This window comes from Thamnophis elegans, chromosome 2 (assembly GCF_009769535.1).
Source record: "Thamnophis elegans isolate rThaEle1 chromosome 2, rThaEle1.pri, whole genome shotgun sequence".
In the NCBI taxonomy this organism is placed as follows: Eukaryota; Metazoa; Chordata; class Lepidosauria; order Squamata; family Colubridae; genus Thamnophis; species Thamnophis elegans.
In genome coordinates this window covers 5,810,007-5,825,886 of record NC_045542.1, presented here as the reverse complement: position 1 = coordinate 5,825,886, position 15,880 = coordinate 5,810,007, and the positions used below count along the sequence as shown (strand labels likewise).

The following is a 15,880-nucleotide window of genomic DNA, read 5'->3' as shown; positions in this document are numbered from 1 at the left end:
AAACCCTCATGTATGTGTGTGTGTGTGAGGAGAAGCATCCAATTACTATACTCTTCAGGAGTAAAATACTGGGGGCAAATTGAAACAGGGAGTGCTTTCTTGTATTCAATTTCTTTCATGCACATTAATTTAAAATATAAAGCAGGTGTCTTAAGACATCATATTTGATCTACTTATGGAATAAGTAGCCAAGGTGGCGCAGTGGTTAAATGCAGCACTGCAGGCTACTGCTAGATCAGCAGTTCAGCGGTTCAAATCTCACCGGCTCAGGGTTGACTCAGCCTTCCATCCTTCCGAGGTGGGTAAAATGAGGACCCAGATTGTTGGGGGCAATATGCTGACTCTCTGTAAACCGCTTAGAGAGGGCTGAAAGCCCTATGAAGCGGTATATAAGTCTACTGCTATTGCTATTGCTATATAAAAATATATAATATGCACACACACACACACACTAGCACTCTCACACAGTGCACCCCAAAAATTGAAAAATTCTTTTTCTTAAATTATAAAATGGAGGTGGTTAATGTGGGAAAAACAAAAAGTGAAGCATGGAGAACCACCCAAAGGAAATTCGTCAGCTTTTGAATTAGTATTAGACCTCAGTATTTACATATCAAAATGGAAAAGTACGGGTATTTTTAGAGGTAATGCTAAGAAGAAGAAAAAAAGCTATCATCACTTGACATACAAAGTGATATGAATAATATGTAGGCTGGAAGTGAAAGGTAGAGAACGGCTGTCCAAGAAAGGTTATTGAAAGAATCAATTAGATTTCAGTGATCAGGAAAAAATGTGATTTCTTGGGTGGGAAAACTAAGGCTGCCAGGGCCAGAAGAACATGCTCAGTGAGCCTTAATGGGGAGGAAACAATGATTTCCTGGAGCTGCGTAACGTAAACGTAGTTGATTAAATGTGCTTTTGCACTTTGACCGTAGATCAGTCTGCCTCTCTTCCTTGTTTTCTCCTTCTATTTGGACTGATCGAGATTTTGGCCTGCCACTCTCAGGGGCAGGAATCGATCCAGACCACAGCCAAGAGGGCAACATGCAGAAATTTATCTTCTTTTTTGCTGTAGGAGCCTGGGCTGTTACTCAAGGTAAGAAAGGAAACCTCCATGTTTCTCCCGCTGGTTTGCTGCCTCTCTGAGATTAATCAGATCTGTTGATTCTTCCCATCTCACAACAAATCACGTTTCCATCCTGGATTTCTGCACCCCGGGATGGGGACAGAGGGCGTTGTTGAAGGAACATGGCTTGAATCCCCAGCATTAGTGGCAGTCTGAGGGGTTCAAAAGGCACATTTTCTTTCCATTCCGAAAACTGTCATTCTCTTAGATATCTTGGGACAAAGCACGAAAATGAGACAAGTGTTCAAAAGGAGCCTGATAAAACTTAATTGTAGTGGGAAGTGGGAATGAGATTAATGTCCATACTGGACATTCCTTGGAAGTGGCTTGAGCCTTTTTTTATATACAACAGCAAACCATGACCAGATTTGCTGCCATGTCAGGCTAACCCTAGACTATGATTTGAATATGAAGGCTAGCAGGTGGAGATCCAGGGCAGCAATTTTTGATAAGTTAATTTGATCAGAGATGCTATAGAGCAGAAAAACCTTATAACAGGCATGTTCGGACTCTTCCTATCTGACTTTTTGATTTGTCAAGCACTTGTACATATCAGTATTTAGAAGAGCATTAAAAGGTAAAAGCAATTGATATCTGTTTCACCTAGGTGGAGCCGGTCCTTAGAAAAAATAAGAAAAAATAAGGAAAAAAGCATGTATTTCTCTTTCACTATCTCCCTTTCCCTAAGTGTAGCTCTATAGTTTAACGTGTATGAGAGCAGACTCAAATCTCCCGCCTTCTCTCCCTCTCACCCCCTATAATTTTGATAGATAGATGATAGATAGATAGATAGATAGATAGATAGATAGATAGATAGATAGATAGATGATAGATAGATAGATAGATAGATAGATAGATGATAGAAAGATAGATAGATAGATAGATTGATAGATAGATAGATAAATAGATGATAGATGATAGATAGATGATAGATGATAGATAGATAGATAGATAGATAGATAGATGATAGACACAGTATATTAATAAATCATTAAAATAACAAAAAGTAGAATGTAAGAAAAAAAGAGCAATTGCTAGAGAAGAAAACATATTGTTATTCCTTCTACCTTTCTTTCTATCAAAGAATTGCCATCTTATTCTTTTCTCCATTTTTTTGAATATATTTTTATTATTTTTACATTTAAAACAATGCAGTACCGCGAAGTCGAAGTGACCATACATTCACATTATATACAGCTAGTCTCAACCATTAACAATTAGCCTACTTAATACATTGTCTATCCTTCTATCCAATCACAATATATACATTCTGTTCCAGTCTTGTCACCTTGTCTTATATCAGTCATAAAATCTGTTCCAGAGTTCAAAATATTCGGATTCCCCTTTATTTTTTAAGTTCAAGTGTGAGCCTATCTGCTTCCGCACAGGCCAACACTTTTCTGATTATACCTAGCTCTGATGGTGTATTTTCTTTTTTCCAATATTGTGCATATGTTATGCATGCAGTTACTACATGTATAATTAGATAAAGTGTATCTTTATTAAACTCCTCCGGTATTTTACCTAGGAGAAAAATTTAAACAAGATTTGGTCTCCCACCATTTGTTCTAACCATGATTGAATCATTTTCCAATAATTTTTTGCCTCATTGCACATCTACCACATATGATAAAAAGTGCCTGGTGTTTTTTTTTACACTTCCAACAATTTGGGGCCAGATTTTTAAACATTTTGTAGAGCTGTGCTGGGTGGGAGATGCCATCTGTAGAACATCTTATAAAGATTTTCTTTATACGCTGTAGCCATTGTTAGTTTCTGATTAAGTATCCAAAGTTTTTCTCCATTTTCCTTGACTTTTTAATCTGCCAAATCATCTCTTCAGCCTTTTCTTCTTTCAACAAAAGTTCCATATAAACTTTCCACTCAAATCCTTTTCTTTAAGCTTTTCTTTTTAAGCTTTTGGGGACTACAACATAAATCAGTGACTGCAGCATTAGCACCTAGTTTCTCCAGACACTATTTCTCCAGATAGTGTCTTTGATGAACCCCAGGCTAGGAGGATACATTATGGATCAATGGCTTATTGGTATCAGTAAGAAAGAAGCCTAATTGATCGGGGCTGTCTTCGGATTATCATTTGATTATCATCAATTTCGCTATCAACTGAAAGCGAAAACACTGGAGACAGCTTCGTGACAAAGTGCAGCTGGCCATATTGACGTTCTGTTTATTTGGGCAAATGTTGGAAATCAAGGGGCAGCTGAACAAACACTTCCTCATACTTCTGCTCCAGAACTACCTAGGCCAAAGTAAAAATTTTCTCCACTGAAAGTCTATAGGCCATATAGAACAGAAAGGCTGGGGAAATCCAAGCCATTGGATTAATACTTGGGATCAGATTTCAACTGATTACTTTGCAATGATAATTCTCATTGTTTTGTACTGATGAAAGAAATGGGTTCGGCTCCAAGTGGGGAAAAAAACACTGGAGGCATTGAGGCTGCTTGGAAAGATGGTTTATTGGTGGACAGGACCACATGGCTTGAGCCCTGAACAGAAAAGGTGATCACATGCTTCAATGTTGGTGGAGAAGAAGAGAAGGGCTGAGGGAGGGGCTTGCTAGGCTTTTTATAACCTGTTCAGTCCCACCTCTCTGTTTCCTGTTCCTGTGTAAGAAATGTATTCTGATGGGTTGTCAGACTCCCATAGTGCCATGCAGGGACAACTCTCTAGGCTGTGTTTTGAATCCAGGTTTGGTTGAGTTCTCAGATGCCATGTGGTCAGTTGAGTAAAGGATCAATATTATGCCTTTACTCCCATCCTCCCTGGGGCTGAAGTGGAGAAGCCTTTATTATGTAAAGTGGACTAGCTTGGCCCTCTTAATGGCCCATTGACAAAGTGGGCATGGGCAGGAAGCTACAGACAACTATTCTGTCTTTTAAAACATGTTTCTTTCTTTTCATATCCAGAGAATTATTCTGCCTTTTCAATATTTCCTAGGATATTTAATTTTTCTGGGAGAGGGCTGGATGATAACTTCCCACAGTACGATGGAAGATATTCGGGTGAAGGATGTTATCCCTTTATGCTGAAATAAATAGCAAAATCCCCTGATAAGCTATTTACAGCACCAGTTTGATGTAAAAGTTAATGCATCAATCTAAAAAAACAGTTGTATGAGAGGTGCTTCCCCATTGCTATCCTTTGATTGACAGTTCCATCTCCAATGGTCCCAAACACCATTTAGTCAGAGGTGGGTTCCTACCAGTTCGCACCTATTCGGTAGAACCAGTTCGTCAAATTTACCAAACGGTTAGAAGAGGTTCCACCAGTTGACCCGGAAAGCAGGCCACACCTACAGAAGAGGTTCCAAATTTTTTTGAAACCCACCACTGGTCCTTGGATATGATTATTCTACACTATCATGCTCCTATTTATAAAACTCAGTGCCTCTGTGAAAGGTAAGGATGACTCCTGCGTTTGTGGTGCAATCAGAACATTGCGTGTGTTGAAGTTGTTTTCACGCAAACCAAAGATGCCTTTTAAAAAACAAGTTTACATCATATTCTTATGCACGCCAGTGCTGTGTGTGGGGTAATTTAAGGTGGTTCTGACAAGTGTCGTCGGCATCTTCATATCCGGTCACATGGGTGGCAAGCCACTCCCATCCGGTCACATGGGCGGCAAGCCACTCCCACAAGGAGGCCACACCCACAGAGTAGGTTCGAACAATTTTTGAAACCCACCACTGCCTCAGAGCTTCAGTAAGTCATGCACAGTTGGGTTTTTAATTTTACTGTTGCTTGGGAGTCTGTAAGCAATCCAGAATCAGATACAATTGGAGTAGTATATAAACAGCAGTCCGAATTCATTTTCCAAATAAGGATGTTAAGTTTGCAAGTTTGTCCCGATTGAAGCTCCGTGTCTGAACTAGACATGCGTTGGGTTTCCTATTATTCAGTATTAATTTCTAACTTTTCCTCTACTCACCTATTTCCATTCATTTTTGCATCAGCTATCTCTATTTTGATTTCAGGAACTGCAGAGGAAGATTATGTGGAAATTTGGCCCCCAAATCCTTTGGTGGAATTTGGAGGCTCTCTTGACCTGAATTGCACCAGTACCTGTGAACATATTGGCATTGAGTCTGCCTATACAAAGGTTCCCATTGGAAATGGTTCCAATTGGAAAGCCTTTCGTCTCAGCAATGTGGACTTCTGGGCAGCCAGCCCTTTGTGCTATGCTGAATGTAAGACTGGACAGAAGAAATCTCCAAAGGCAAACATCATTATTTATAGTAAGTCACTTGCTGGATGGTGTCAATTATGTTCTAGTGTTACCCAAACTGGAGAATTTTAAGATGGTTGGACTTCAACCTCCAGAATTCTCCAACCAATATGGTCTTTAGTAAGAATTCTAGGATGTGAAGTCCACACATTTCAAACTTACACAGGCTATAGCTATAGCTCTTTGATTTTTCTGTGGGAATAGGATGCTCCCATCCTTTCAGAACCCGGCTCAGATTCAGGAGAAACCAGGGATGGGTTCCTGCCAGTTCTAACCTCTTCTATAGAAGGTTCCACAAATCTACAGTGCCGTTTAGAACCGGTTCCAGTTCTCTTCCCCCGCCCATCCGTACATAATCAAGATGAAGAGCGAGAGGAGGAATTCTGGAAGTCCACAAGTCTTAAAGCTGTCAAGTTTGAACACCCCTGGGGTTTTTTTCTAAAGGGTTAGGCGTGCAAGGGTCTTGTAACTTGACAGCTTTAAGACTTGCGTGCTTCAAATGCCAGAGTTTCTGAGCCAACATTTTGGTTGCTAAGCAAGAGCGTTGTTAAGTGAGTTTCACCACTTTTTACAAGTTGGCCATGCCCACCCAGCCACATGACTGCCAAGCCACTCCTACTCAGTCACATGGCGGACAAGCCACTCCCACCCAGTCACATGGCTGGCAAGCCACTCCCACAAAGCAGGCCACACCTACAGAAGAGGTTCTAAACAATTTTGAAACCCACCACTGGGAGAAACCCAGGAAAAGATGCAGTTGCATCAAGAAGCAGAGTGTCAAACACAGAGGACAGAAAGTTACCCACAGAAACTAATTAGCCAAAGGTAGCGAGTGGCGCTGAATCTGGTGTATGGTACCCTGTTTCATCAATAGGAAGAGCCTTCAAATAAGGCTTCGGGTTGTAGCTAGATAGATGGCAAAAAATTGGAAGATGGGCAGTTTAGAAATGTGAAATATAATTAAAAGGTAAAGGTTTTCCCTGTCCAGTTGAATCTGACTCTAGGGGGAAGGGCTTATCTCCGTTTCTTAGCCAGCATTGCCTAAAGAGGTTTCCGTGGTCATGTGGCCAGCATGACTATATGCCGAGGTGCACAAAACACTGTTATCTTCCCACCAAAGTGGTATCTATTTATCTACTCACATTTGTATGCTTTCAAATTGCTATGTAGGTAGGAGAAATACAAATAAACAAACAAAGGAACCCAATATCAATCCTTCCCCTGAGGCAAATTCCTTCCACCCTCCTACAGCAAAAGTGGAACTGTGATTATGAGATTGTAGAAATATTTTGGTGAGGAATACCTACATTAATGTCTAGCAAGAAAGCAGGCACGTAGCTAAGGCAAAAGATGGAAATAATTATCTAACTAGGGGAAACAAATAGAAATAGATCTTTCAGATGACAAGAGACAAGATATTTCTTTTGGTAAAGCTAAGGCATCCCATCCACTGCCCGTTATAGGTATATAAAAATCTAAAAATGCGCGTGTTTTCCAAGCTGGAAAATATGTACTTAGGTATAGAGAATGTTATTGCCATAGAATAAATAACAGAAGAGCCGTGCCATTGCTTGTTTATACATCCAGCATATGCTAATCAAACAAAACTGATTTGGAACATTTTATTTCATTTCAGAATCTCCAACGAGTATTGAACTGCTTCCAGTACCAGATATGGAAGTCGGCAAGCCGTATAAGTTGACATGCCACGTTTTGTGGGTAGCCCCCATCCGGAACCTCACCGTAACCTTGCTGAAAGGAGATGAGCAACTTCTGATAGAAACCTTTGAGGATCACCCTTGGCCTGAAGCTGATGCTTTTTCGGTCAGCCATAACATAACAGCTCAGAAAGATGACTACAACAAGACAATCACCTGCCAAACATCCCTGGATCTGAGACCAAGAGGACCACTCCTGAAAAACACCTCCCAGGGCATATCATTATGGACTTTTGGTGAGATCCCATCCAATGCTCCAGTTCTGATTTAATATTATTTTTATTTTTATTTTTATATAAATCCATTTTCCATTAAGCAGTATGTCATCTAGGTACAAATATTTTGTGTCAACATTGCAATCACGTTCATTATTCAACCTGTCTCAGCTTAATTTCCAATACCTTAAATGTCTAACTAACAATCCTCATCCTAATTTATTTAACTCAATTATATATATAATTACATATATATATATTTACAACCCCTGGTAAGCCCCAATTATGGGAGGAAGCTAACTGCTTCCATCATCTGTCAATCGGCTCATCACAAGAGTCCATCACGACAGAAACCCAATATTTTTACTGTTGCCTTTGTTATATTTGTGTTTTTTTATTTGTGCTGATAAATAAATAAATGGACTCTTGTGACGAGCCGATTGACAGATGATGGAAGCAGTTAGCTTCCTCCCATAATTGGGGCTTACCAGGGGTTGTAAAAATCTAATAGATACCTTTCACCCTGGCTTCACTGATAACAGATAACAGCCTGTGGCCTAATGGCTAAGAAGTCTGCCTAGTATGTAATCTAGCCCAGGTTCAAATCCCAGTAAGGGTATGGCTAGCTGATGAGAGCTAAATAGCTTGAAATAGATCTATACTAGTCTCCCTTTATTTATTTATCAGCACAAATAAACACACACACACACACACACACACATATATATATATATGTAATTCTCTTGTAAAATATGTTTTTTATTTTCCATTTTTCATTTTCATACAGTCACATATATACTGTGCATAACCGGGGCAATACAACATTAAACAATAAACACAGCAATTCCTCTTGTCAGCAATACCCCCCAAAATAGAAACCCAATGTACCTCTTAGACCCTCCATACACCTCTTTCTTTCACCCCCCTCCAACTTTCCATCTTCCTTCCATCATTCCCCTCTACCCTACTTCCCCTCCCCCTCTACCACTCCTCTCTCCCAATCCACTCCCTCCCTTCCCTCTCACCCTCCCTCCAATCTTCTCTCCCACCCTCTCTACCCCTCTTTCTTCTATCCCGCTACTCCTCCCTTTGGTGTATTTCTACTATATGTCAATATATTCAGCTTGTCCTATTTTTACAGTAAAATTAAAGAGCAACAGTATACATGTGCAATCGCATTACATTGAAATCTAACACATACTATATATCCCCCTCCCCCTCCCCCATAACACCCCACCTCCCTTCCCCCCCCCAACTTCCCAGAGCCCGTACACGGTATAGATTTTTGACAAACACAGTCTAAAATATATTAAGACAAAAGAAATAAAAAAGAAGAAGTTAATAACATCTCTACATTGAACTCAGCTTCTTCCTGTTGCACTAACTTTGAACAGTTTAGATTATTCCTGATCTTAAGCATCTTAAGCATAGGCAATCTGGAATTTCTTAGTCCCGTATTTGTTTTGTGTATAGTCAATCCATTTTTTCCAGTCTCATTTATATCTCTCATTTGAATGATCTTTAAGATATGCCAATATTTTAGCCATCTCGGCTAAGTTTGTGACTTTCAATGTCCATTCTTGAGTTGTAGGCAAGTCTTCCTTCTTCCAATATTGCGCCACCAACAGTCTTGCTGCCGTTATTAGGTGCAGAATCAAATTGGTCTCTACCACTGTAAAGTCAGTACATATACCTAGTAAAAATAACTGAGGGGTAAACTTTATCCTTCTTTTAAAGATATTTTGCATAATCCACCACATTTTTATCCAAAATGCCTTAACCTTTTGACAAGTCCACCAATATATGAAAATATGTAGCATCGAGATAACCACACCTCCAACATTTAGGCTGTACATTCGGATACATAGAAGCCACCTTTTTAGGATCTAAATGCCATCTATAGAACATCTTGTAAAAATTTTCTCTCAGATTTTGAGCTTGTGTAAATTTCACATTTCTTACCCATATTCTTTCCCATGTGTCCAACATTATTGGTTCTTCAATATTTTGAGCCCACTTTATCATACAATCTTTAACTAATTCTGTTTCCGAATCCATCTGTATTAATACTTTATATATCCTCTTTATGTGCATTAAGCTTTGATCTCTTATTTGTTTAAACAAATTATCCTCAACTTGGATAAAACCACTTTTTTGGTCTATTTTCCACCTGGCCTTCATTCAGCCTCCAAGACCTGCACTGCCCTTCCCAATTCCATCCAAACTGGGTTATGATCCGAAAAGACCCTAGCCGCAATCTTTGTCTTCTTCACCCTAGAAAGGAAATCATTAGTGATTAGTATAAAATCAATCCTTGAAAGGGATTGATGTCTATCAGAAAAGAAGGTGAAATCATATTCCTCTGTGTTTCTTTCTCGCCAAATATCTCTCAATTCAAAGTCGTCCATCATGTCAAAAAAAAGTTTGGGTAGCTTAGCTCGGGTTTTAGTATTTGGGCGAGAGGTCTTCTTATCTCTTTTAGTATCGATCACACCGTTCCAGTCACCCAATAGTATGCAAGACTTATAGTCCCACTGTACTAATTTAACATGAAGATTTCTATAGAATCCGTCTTGCTGTTGATTAGGAGCATAAATTCCCAAAAGTAATGTCTTTTTCCCTTATAAGATTAGATCTAGCGCGATACATCTTCCAAAGGGATCTGCTTCAATTGGTTCAGCTTTGATGTCTTTTCTTAAGTATACAACTATACCATTTTTCTTTTCCGTAGCAGAGGTCACAAAATGTTGACCCAGTTTGGGGTTAAGCAAATATTTTTGATCAGTTGATTTGATATGAGTTTCTTGCAATCCGGTTCTGATTGAGACATACTACGCCCTGTGGCTAGACAATGCTAATTCTCCACAGGAGGGGTTGGTCCACCTATTCCACTGTTTGCATAGATTTGATGCCCCCTACAGTTCAATAATGGTATCCTATTTTCTTCACTACCGGTTCGGTAGCGGTAGCAAGCGCGCTCACATGCCCAGAAGGTCTGTGATGATATCAGGGTGGGTGGGCGGAGCCTTGCACAACCGCCACTACCAGTTCGCGCGAACGGGTGCGTACCGGCAGCATACCATCTCTGCTACAGTTGCCCCAACAGCACTCACTCCCTGAGAGGCTAAGGAGAAGGTACTATTGTGGCTGTGATTTCTTTTGCAATAACTGACATGATTTCTCTTACTTTGTGAGCAGATTTTCAAAAGTATCCGCTGCTCCACGCTGGCCTGTTCTTAGAAGCTGGGACCTCGATGAAAGTGACGTGTGATACACCTGAGGTTTCCCCAGCCGAAGAAGCCATCTTTGGTCTGTGGTTTGCAGGGAAACCTCTGACCTTCAACACCACTGTGATGGGGGACTTGGCAAGTGCCCAGGCTGTGATAGCCTCTTCCTCAGTTGGAGAGCATCAGTTGCTCTGCTCGGTGTCTCTGGGACCAGTGGCCAAAATTGTGACAAAGATGGTGAATGTGTTTGGTGAGTCTCATATCTGTAATTATTAACACAGAGAGAATTAGAAGAGTTGTCTTCCATCTATTATTAGTTATGACTTATTTTGAAAAAGAAAACTTCAGTTAAAAAAAATCAGATCGTTTAAGTAGCTGAAGCTCTTTGAAACGAATGGAATTGAAGAAATTCTTCCTAGTTGTATTTTCATTGAGACTGAAGAACAACTATTAAAGGGTGAACCATATTCCTACTCAAAATTAGTATACACAGAGTTTGGATCTAATGTAAATCATTGGAGAGAATGAAGCATGGAAGAGAATGCCAGGGTTTGGGAAATCTGATTGCAAATGACTGAGAAACAGTTTCCAGTTTTTCTCACATTGCCAGCCAACAGTGTCCCTGCATCAGCGGTGGGTTTCAAAAAAATTTGGAACCTACTCTGTGGGTGTGGCCTCCTTTGTAGGAGTGGCTTGCCGGCCATGTGACCTGGTGGGAGTGGCTTGCTGGCCATGTGTTCTCTCTCTCCCTCCCTCTCTCTCTCTCTCTCTCTCTCCCTCCTTCCTTTTGTCTCTCTGTCCCTTTTTTCTTTTTTTCTTTCATCTCTCTCACTCTTTTTCTTTCTTTTTTCTTTATTTATTTATTTCTTCCTTTCTTTTTCTTTCTCTCTCTCTCTGTGTCAGTCTGTCTGTGTGTGTGTGTGTGTGTCCGTGTGGCAGTGGTGGGTTTCAAAAAATTTTGGGACCTCTTCTGTAGGTGTGGCCTGCTTTCCGGGTCCATTGGTGGAACCTCTTCTAACCGGTTCAGTAGATTTGACGAACCGGTTCTACCGTATAGGTGCGAACTGGTAGGAACCCACCTCTACATGACACTGAATATTATTACTACTGAAATTAACCACATTGTCTTCTCCATTCTAGTTCGTCCCCAAATAGATGATTCCAAATGTCCCCATGCCCTGACTTGGAAGGAAGGAAGTACAACATCATTTACTTGTTCAGCCCTGGGAAACCCCACACCAACTGTTCAGTGCTGGAAAGATGGGCGACCTTATAACATTGGGGAACCACAGCTAGTCCAGAGAGAGCATGATGGCATTTATCACTGTAATGCTACCAACCAGTATGGCTTTGATGTTAGAGATGTGACCGTACACGTTGAATGTAAGTTCACCTCTTGCTCTAAAGAACTAGAATAACCATAATTGGGGGCTTGTATTGCTTAACCAGGACTATGTTGAAGTTCATCTGTCACATGCAAGTTAGAAATGTAACCCAATAAAAGAAAGTGATGGGAATTCTCATCCCAGCTGTTGGTATCACTTCCAACTATGACGCAATCCAGAAAGACTGATAACGTTTCTAATGGATAAAAGCAAGCATCTACTATGAATAGTGAAGAGGTTCCCTTATATGTGGATATGAACTGATTTTCATGCCCCCAGATAATACTTACCTTTGATTCACCATTTTCTGGCCTAATGCCAAACAAATATATTAACTTTTGATTCTCATCCCCTGCGTCCATCCCACCAGCTAGGGATTAGGAGAACAGGTAGCTAACATTTAAGGAAGGCAGCCACTTGCAAAGAGTGTGTATTTAGATGCAGCAAAACATTCCCGATACCTCTTTCAGAATTCGGAGATATCAACCCGGCTCAGAGTTTTTCACCTAGAACATTTCCTAAAATGTGAGGAATCTCAGCAAGGGACTAACTTTTTGCAAGTTAAGTTTTCCTAACAGAAAACGGGGTAGTTTGGTTATAGTACCAGGATAAAAATCAAGAGACTGAGTTCTAATCTTGCTTTAAGCTTAAAGACTTTGACTTTGAGCCATTCAGCCTTTCTCTGTCCTAGCAAGAAGGCAACAGCAAGCCACTTCTGAAAATCTTGCCATGAAACCTGCAGGGATTTCTCTGTTGGCAGGAGTCAAGACTAACCTGAAGGCATACACAAAAACAATAAACAGCAAGACAGATTGAGACTCAGCAGAACTTTGAAACTAGGGATGGAGAATTCTCTAACTGGAGAATTCTGGGAGTTGAAGTCCACACATCTTAAAGTTCGGAAAGTTAAACCTACTGATTAACAGTACATGTTCTGTCCCGGGCAATGAGGTCTCGCTTGGGCAGCCAGTTAACTCCATGTGTGGGAATCTCTTTCAGATCAAGTTTATTATCAGGCATTCTTAATGGTAAAACTTACAGTTCACTGTTAAGATACTTCTGACTTCTTTAATCTGGTTCCATTACGTGGTGTAAAAAGACATTAATTTCTCTAACCCATGCTGTGATGCAAGGCTGCTTTCTGGTAGACAAAGGGCGATTCAGAGAGTGACCAGTAATAAATCGCTTTTCCTGGGCAGAGTACCCCGCTGCCCAATCAGGGAACACAGATGTGGTCACATGTTATGGAACTACATTTCCCACAAGGCAGTTCTGCCTACATGCCTAGTGGTGGATTTCAAATTTTTTTAGAACCTCTTCTGTAGGTGTGGCCTGCTTTGTGGGAGTGGCTTGCCGGCCATGTGACTGAGTGGAAATGGTTTGCTGGCCATGTGACCAGGTGGAAGTGGCTTGCCGGCCATGTGACTGAGTGGGCGTGGCCAACTTGTAAAATGTGGTGAAATTCACTTAACAATGCTCTTGGTTAGCAACCAAAATGTTGGCTCAGAAACTCTGGCATTTGAAACATGCATGACTTAAAGCTGTCAAGTTACAATACCTTTGCACCCCTAACCCTTTAGAAAAAGACCCCAAGGGTGTTCAAACTTGACAGCTTTAAGACTTGTGGACTTCAACTCCCAGAATTCCTCCTCTCGCTCTTCTTCTTGATGAACTGCAGACAGCCTGGGGGAGGGAGCTGGAACTGGTTCTAAATGGCACTGTAGATTTGTGTAATCTCTTCTTTAGAAGAGGTTAGAACTGGCAGGAACCCACCCCTGACCATGCCTGAAAAATAACTGCTACTATTACTGCCTAGTTGGTAGAACTGTAATGCTATGGACCTATTCAATGCTAAATTTTACTGAATTCATTTTTTCCCCTTTCGCAGCTCCTCACTCCATTGGCCATATCATTGGCTATATAGTTGCTGTGGTGGTGTTTATTGCTCTTGTGGCTGGTATAGCTTATTGGATAAGCTATAAACAAAAGATTGGGGTATACCGACTGCAAAAGAAACAGCGACAGCCACCAGAAACTGCTCAAAACTCAGCGGAGCAAAGATGCCTGAACGGCAAAGCAAATGTCTAAGGAGACCGGTGTTTACTACAAACTGAAGAACCACTTGTCCCAATGCCAGCAGGAGTGTAGCTGTGTTCAGTGTTCATCACTCTACTTAGCTGCAAAAAGAAGATGTTAATTACATGCCGTCAAGTCGTTATTCATTTATATTTTCTTGGGCTGAGTTATCTAGGCTTTTCTGAGTAAGAGCATTTGTAAAAGCCTCAGTGAAAGCATGCAACCGCAAAGGTGCATTGCACCATTGCTTCTTGATTTTGTTGAGGAGATCCTAATCTAAGTCCTACTTCATGGTCATCTGGGAGAAGAAAGTGTCTTGAGGAAGAAGATTTTATTTTTCTATAGTGTATTCTTAAGCACTTGGTATAACTTGACAGCCTTCTTTGGGGATGCTTTCATTGGCACTGCCCAGGGGTAGAACAATAGTTCTGAATTGGTTGCCTGCATGCTGCAGATGGGACTTAGAAGTAAACCAAAAGTATCTGTAACGCAACTCATGCTCTTTGCTAACTTTCATTAGTTAACCGCTTAGTTCATTGCTAAGTTTCATTGAAACTTCAAGCCCTCAAATGACTATGAATGACAAATATGACCTCAGAATATATGTCAACATATGGATGTTTTACATATAGGTATATAATACTTATTTCAGGAGGGAGGAGAGGAAGCCTTTTTGTTTCTCTTATGCTGGGACCCAGTCCTAGAAAGAACGAATAATGGACCTTAAGATACAGAGGGCTGAGAACCGCTGATGTTAGAATTCTTTTGTGAGAAAAAGCAAATGCAATCACTTGTGTTGAAGGACTCTCCTTGGCAGGAAGAAATGCATTTGGGGCAGAAAAGATATGTAAGGTGACCAGATTTTCAGATTGGTAAAGAGGGACACCTTTGACCGGGGGGGGGAGGGGTGATTAAAAATTTTATACGGAGCAACAAAAATTTTCATACAACGCAAAAATAGTATTGTAATGTTTTTTTTTTATTTCAACATAACTACAATTTACAAATATAAATTGTTAACTGTTGCCAAACATCCGAATTTTGATCATGTGACCATGAGGATGCTGCAACGGTCGCTAAGTGTGAAAATGGTCACTAAGTGTGAAAAATGGTCATCAGTCACTTTTTTCAATGCCATTGTAACTTTGGTCACTATACCACCTTTCTTGCCACAGTTCTTAAGTGAATCTTAAGTGAAGATGTTATATCTTAAGTGAATCTTAAGTCTTAAGTGAAGATGTTATACAGTAGAACCTCTGGTCACAAACGCTTCTGACCAAAATATTCACATTCTCCCCGCTGCTGATTTCCCCTTCTGCACCATTTTTTTTTTGTAAGCGCCAAATTTCCAAAATTAGGTTTGATTCATGACCAAATCAATTTGCGACCAAAGTTATGGAACGAATTATGGTTGTGACCAGAGGTTCTACTGTATTCATGCCTTTACATACTCTATATCACCTCAAAATGTTGCACAGCCTTCATAAGTTTCTAATACAGATAAAATTAAATACAACATTAAAACCATAAAAAAGTAAAATTAACCTGGCTGGAAAATTCTATGCCTGTCTTGCTATTATTACTGACACACTTGCTGCAGTATTTGATGGCTAAAAGAAAAAAAATATTGTTAAAGTGTGTATTATGTTCACTCCCATGTCTTGTCTGCTGCGTTGATTTTGAATTTATTAAAAGAGCTTATTTTACATCAAATCCCTCTCATATTATTCTTCTATGTTCAATAAACCCTAAGAGACAGCATACTATACATGAAACTCCTGTAACTGTATATTTAGTAAATTGTGGAGCTGAGTTTATCCAATTAACTCAGTTTTTGGACTTGAGTAATCACATACAATAAAGGAAATAAAACTATTTAGAATGA

At 40.1% G+C, this 15,880-nt stretch overlaps 1 protein-coding gene across 1 annotated transcript; it reads left to right on the top strand.

Moving 5' to 3' along the window:
* Window positions 1-787: 787 nt before the first annotated feature.
* LOC116503885 (intercellular adhesion molecule 1-like) lies at window positions 788-14,915 on the top strand. Its single transcript, XM_032210593.1, has 6 exons — window positions 788-1,096; window positions 5,124-5,384; window positions 7,011-7,328; window positions 10,506-10,784; window positions 11,675-11,917; window positions 13,808-14,915. Exons 1-6 carry the CDS (start codon window positions 1,045-1,047, stop codon window positions 14,005-14,007), a joined length of 1,353 nt encoding a protein of 450 aa, XP_032066484.1. The 5' UTR covers window positions 788-1,044; the 3' UTR covers window positions 14,008-14,915.
* Window positions 14,916-15,880: the final 965 nt, after the last annotated feature.

Coding starts and splice junctions, on each gene's coding strand:
- LOC116503885 (XM_032210593.1), top strand. CDS start 1,045: ATGCAGAAATTTATCTTCTTTTTTGCTGTAGGAGCCTGGGCTGTTACT. Junction 7,329..10,505: donor CATATCATTATGGACTTTTG/GTGAGATCCCAT, acceptor CTTTGTGAGCAG/ATTTTCAAAAGTATCCGCTG. Junction 10,785..11,674: donor AAAGATGGTGAATGTGTTTG/GTGAGTCTCATA, acceptor TCTCCATTCTAG/TTCGTCCCCAAATAGATGAT.